The sequence below is a fragment of the Cupressus sempervirens genome, chromosome 8, assembly GCF_028749045.1.
Source record: "Cupressus sempervirens isolate cs-2001-9-10 chromosome 8, ASM2874904v1, whole genome shotgun sequence".
Classification (NCBI taxonomy): domain Eukaryota; kingdom Viridiplantae; phylum Streptophyta; class Pinopsida; order Cupressales; family Cupressaceae; genus Cupressus; species Cupressus sempervirens.
Genome location: NC_143125.1, coordinates 622634233 through 622639970, shown reverse-complemented (window position 1 = coordinate 622639970; position 5738 = coordinate 622634233). Strand labels below are relative to the sequence as shown.

The following is a 5738-nucleotide window of genomic DNA, read 5'->3' as shown; positions in this document are numbered from 1 at the left end:
AAAATTTGGTCAGAGGTCAAAATTATTATTTAATTGAAAATTGAAAATTGCAAACAGCAATTGTATAATTTTCTAACAGCAATTGTATAATTTTCTAATCAAGTAGTAAAATTTGGTCAGAGGTGCTCTTGATACAGCATAGACATTTTGTGCCTGAGAAATGCTAAGAAGTTTCGCAATTTGCAGAGTCGTGTATAGAGGCAATGTCTATACAGCCACGAAAATGCACTTCCTTACGAAAGAGAGGACTTGGTCAAATTTTTAAAGAGTTATAAAAAGCAATGTAAAGAAAGTGCATTTTCGTGGCTGTATAGCCACGGGCGTGTATAGATCGGTTGGTTGACTTGAAAAGATTAATAGATTCTCTAACTCACCTAGTCAAATCTAATGAATAACACATGGTAGGGATTCATACGGCATCCTATGAATCTTCTATTGTCGGTAACGTGAGCCCTCCGCTTGGTTGACTAAGTCCGGTTTTTACACCCAGCCTGCCACCGGAGGAATTGTGTTATTAATTGATCAAGCAATTTTCTAGGTAGTGTTCGATTATGCAAACCACAGGGTCTCAACAAAGAGTATAGAAATGGCCAATTTTGGATGTGCAGTGTTGCGGATTGCATTGGGTATTCTTTTGTTTTGTGCTGCTTCACTGGGAGAAACTGATCCTCCCTATATAAACATAGGAGCTATAATGGCGTTTGCAACAACTAATGGAAAGATAGCTAAGACTGCTATTGAATTGGCGGTTGAAGATGTAAACAGAAACACCAGTATTCTGAATGGCACGCTGCTCAACATTGATATCCGAGACTCCACACAAGATGCACTCGCTGGCGCTTCTCAAGGTAAGGAAACCTCCTTATAACGGAATATATCATTTTCTCTTTTTTTCCCTGTTCATTTTTTTGAGGGGATGGGGATCAATAAAGAATAGCAACGGGTTGATGTGTCATGAACATTGCAGCGTTGGAGCTGATAAGAAAAGGATGTGTAAGCATAGTTGGTCCACAGACATCCGTGGTGGCTGAGTTTGTTGGGTATTTGGGCATGGCAGCGCATGTTCCAATTGTGACATTTGGCGCAACGAATCCATCTCTGTCGATGCATCGATACCCTTACTTCATCCGTTCGGTACCCAATGATAATATGCAAATGAGGGCAATAGCAAAGCTGGCAGAGGAGTATCGATGGAGGGAAGTGGCGCTTGTTTATGTGGATGATGATTTTGGCAGAGGAGCCATCCCGGCCTTAAACGATGCCTTGCGAGAAGTGAGGGCTAAAATTGTTTACGAAGATGCGGTGCCTCCACAGGTTAACCTCTCCGCAATGAGAAGCCTTCTTCGGGATAAGCTTATCAACCTGACCCAGCTGGAGTCTCGTGTATTAATTGTGCATATGCATCCCGATTCGTCCCTCATACTGTTTTCCGAGGCGGCCAAATTGGGTATGATAAGCAGTGATTATGTATGGATCATTACTGACGGATTTGCCAGTCTATTAGACTCCTTCAACGATACTTCTCTCGCCTCTATGAATGGCGTGTTGGGTGTCAAGAGAAAACTCAGTCTAACCGACGAGCCAAGGCTGAACGAATTCGGTAAAAGATGGAAACAGCGGTTTAAAGCTCAGAATCCTACAATACCAATTGTGGATTTAAGTCCGCGCGCGCTTGTTGCATATGATACAGTGTGGGCCGTTGCTATTGCAATCCATGATCTTCTGAGTAAGGGATTGTTTAATGGAGATTTCTCAAAAGCATCTAATGGCCGCACCGAGATTTTGAATTTCAAGGTTTATGAGGGTGGAGAGAAACTGCTGAATCAGATCCTAGAGACGGACTTTCCCGGCCTGAGCGGTCGTGTTCAAATAAGTCGTGAAAGCGGAGAACCTTTGGAGAGCTCATATGATATTATCAATGTTGCTGGGAATCGTTGTAAAGTGATTGGGTCGTGGACAGAAAAGGGTCTGGATATGTCTTCGAAACAAGAAATTCATTGGGGCGGTGGATCAACAGAGACGCCACGCGGGTGGGAGATACCTGTGCCAGGCAAAAAACTAAAAATTGGGGTGCCTTGGCAACCAGGGTTTACAAAATTCGTCTGCGTGGAGCCTCATGACATGAATGCACAAAAGAAGACTTACAACATTACGGGGTTCTCTATTGATGTTTTCAATTCGGTGCTCAGTAGATCACAGGATTTAAATTTAACCTACGAATTCATACCTCATGGAACGGGCAATGTCACTGCGGGCTACTATGATGACCTCGTGCTCCAGGTTTATTACCAGGTCAGTTCACCTCTTTTGATCCTTTCTGCAAGGTAAATTGATTAGAAATTCAAATCAGCAGAAATAAAGAAGATCCAACAAAGAAATTAATATGTTTATTTATCTGCAAATTTGCCTAAATCCACATTCCAGCACAGAATAGATTTATTTAATCAAATATCACATACAATACAATATATGACTGGACACGTCTATTTATACAACATACAAGCTTCAAGTCAAGAATAAGAAGCCAAAAGTCATGTGACCCTTGGACTTCTCATTTCTAACAGGTACATTTACAACTAGTTATTGTTTCTACACTTAAACTTAACTACAACTTAAATTATCATATGTGAAATAATCATTTATTTACTACGATTAGAACATTAACTCTAATAAAATCTCCATTTCCAACTGACTGACTAAATATAATGTGAAAACCCCAAACAGAATTTTGATGCGGTTGTGGGAGATGTAACGGTGCTTGCAAACCGGAGCAACTATGTGGATTTCACACAGTCGTATACGGAGTCGGGACTGATAATGATGGTAGCACTTTCAGACAGGCGATCAAATATTTGCTGGGCATTTTTGCATCCATTTACTCCGGCCATGTGGGCTACTACTTTTGCATTTTTCATGTTCACGGGAGCAGTTGTCTGGTTTCTGGAGCACAGGCAAAATAGGCAATTTAGAGGGAGGCCTCGGAAACAAGTCTTGACATTCATCTGGTACATCACGACTTCATAGAAAAGTTGTTTATTTGATTGATAATAAAACTTAATCTGGAGCTTATAGTGAATGTTTGAATCTGAATATGTTCTCCCATCCAATGGATTCAGATAAGTTATGTGTGGTGGACCTAAAATAAAACTAGTTTATCATCTATAATGTCATGTATTTGAATTAGACCCTCTTTCATCAAATGTTTGTTTGCAACTTCATAGTTCGATACCAAGCTTTTAGATTTTCCTGATACGATTAATTGGCCTTTAATACGCAGGTTTTCGTTTTCCACTCTCTTCACGACTCAAAGTAAAAAGATTCTATCCCTTCTAATAATCTTAGAAATTACCAAACTATACTGAAATTTACTGTGCCTTAGAAATATTAATCAATTTTGTTGATTCTGCAGATGAGACGATTGTAAGCGGTTTGGGAAGAGCAGTGGTGGCAATTTGGCTCTTTGTAGTTTTTGTGTTAGTGTCAAGTTACACCGCCAGCCTGTCTTCGATGCTGACCGTCAGTCAAATCGTACCAAATTTTCAGAGCCTTGAGACTCTAATCGCCCAAAACTTGGCAATCGGGTATCACCAGGGATCTTTCGTAGACAAGTATTTGGTGCAACAGCTTGGTGTGAATCAAAGCGTTCTTCGCCCGTATTCATCTGTAGAAGACTACGCTGATGCACTCAAGAAGGGACCCAATAAAGGGGGAGTGGCGGCCATATTTGAGGAGCAAACTGTTGCTCAAAATTTGTTTCTGTCAACAGGATGCAATGACTATGCCAGACTTGGTCCCTTGTACAAAACAGGAGGCAACTCATTCGTAAGTCGACAAACTTGTTTGTAATCGGGGACGGCTTAAACATCACATACTAATGCTTAATTTGTAGACTAAAAGTGTAAAATAGTAAAAGTTGACTTTTTTAAAGCTTAATATCCTCCTTAATGTGTGATGTTTAAAGATGGCTGTAATCGATACTTATTAAAATGTATTCAAATTTCAAATTGTATGTGCAGGTGTTCCCAAAGGGGTCTCCGCTGGTTTCAGAAATTTCCAAGGGTGTACTAAATCTTGTAGAAAGCAAAGAGATGCAAGTAATCCGGAATAAGTGGTTCAACTCAAGTGAAAAGAAATGCAACGTTGAGTCTGCTGAATTGGATTCGAACAAACTGAGCCTCAAAGACTTTTCGGGCGTATTTCTTTTCACAGGATGTGTATCGTTCCTCGCCGTGGTTTACTATTTGTTTCGCCTGCTGTACCGATTTGGGCACGGGAATGAGAATTCATCCGATGATAAGTCCATCTCCAACCGGTTACGAACGTTTGCCCATTATGCAGACAAGAAGGAGATCTTAGCACCAAAAAGAAAGAGACACAAGGCATCCGCTTTGTCAAATGCAAGCGAGACTTCTACTTCGACTAATTCTTCTTTCACGCATCAAGGCAAACTCCCTGGAGAAACGCGTATAATTCTCTGTTGACCACAAACACTGGATTGTTGGTCAAATTAAAATCTTCTCCCATAATTATCATACTGTGATAAGCCACGCCTATTCAGATATCAAAATACATTTAACTGAAAATAAAAATATCTTTCATAATTGTTTTGTGGTGAATAAGAAAATCTACTTTTGTCTTAGTTATAATTCACATATATTTATTTTTTGTAATTTAAAAGAATATTGTTTTAGATAAATTGTTGTCTGATCCATACAAAAACATTCTTTATAATGTTCACAATACACATATAAACTTAACACTAAATGCTGATACTCTCATTTTTTGAGAAAGGAGGGCTGAGGTAACTTTTACCTTTAGTCTAATCAACAGAACCTTAGACAATCCTCGGAAAAAAAAAAAAAAAACTTATGGAAGGGGTGACTAATTAGTAGGTACAAATTATCTATTGAATAGAAGGGAGATGGTCAATACCAAGTAATAATACACTTCCTTGGATAATAGGATATAATGTTATCTTGATGAAAGGAAGTCGTTAGAATTAGACTGCGGAAAGACTCTTGAGATTATACATGGAAGAACTTTAACATTCAAGCTTTTATTAAGAAGTGATAAAAATACACATATAGATGGCGTGTAATACCCACTCATATGTTATTTTTTTGTTTGATTTGCCAAACACTTTTAGGCCTAATTCATGTCTTTGTTAGTTTTAGAGATATCTAATTTACAATTATTTAATATTGTTTAATAACTTGGATTACATCTATATTAGAGATGATTACTTGGTTATATTTGGCATGATGATTTATGATTAGGCTTACTTCTATATTAATGATGTTACAATGATTCTTAGTTAGTGTTCATGTGATTTCTTTCATAACGATGTCAGATGATATGACTTTAATGATGATTATTTTATATTCATAGCGATTGATTGTTATATCTGAGCATTTGATGATTTGACTCATAATGAATTATTGTACTTACCCCATAATTGCATGTCTATGGTGTGCATCTCTATTTTACTTTTCTATCTCACATGTTTGATGTGGTTAAGGGAGGGAGTCATAATCACCTGCTAATCGGGATCTACATGATGTACCACTCTCTGTCATTGGTTGTTTTGTGTGTGTGTGCGCCCATGTACATGCTCATCTTTTATGTAGGATGCAAGCACCTGACATCAACTTCCTTGAATTGTCAGGATGAGCATGCCCTATCACAATAACTCAATGCTAAGAATGAGAATATAATGAGTATGTCCAATCTCATCCATA

General features: G+C 38.5%; 1 protein-coding gene across 1 annotated transcript; it reads left to right on the top strand.

Moving 5' to 3' along the window:
* Positions 1-575: 575 nt before the first annotated feature.
* On the top strand, positions 576-4601 carry LOC149543983 (glutamate receptor 3.6-like). Its single transcript, XM_089796363.1, has 6 exons — positions 576-848; positions 968-2292; positions 2725-3005; positions 3278-3309; positions 3410-3822; positions 4017-4601. Exons 1-6 carry the CDS (start codon positions 587-589, stop codon positions 4479-4481), a joined length of 2778 nt encoding a protein of 925 aa, XP_089652489.1. The 5' UTR covers positions 576-586; the 3' UTR covers positions 4482-4601.
* The last annotated feature ends 1137 nt before the right edge of the window (positions 4602-5738 follow it).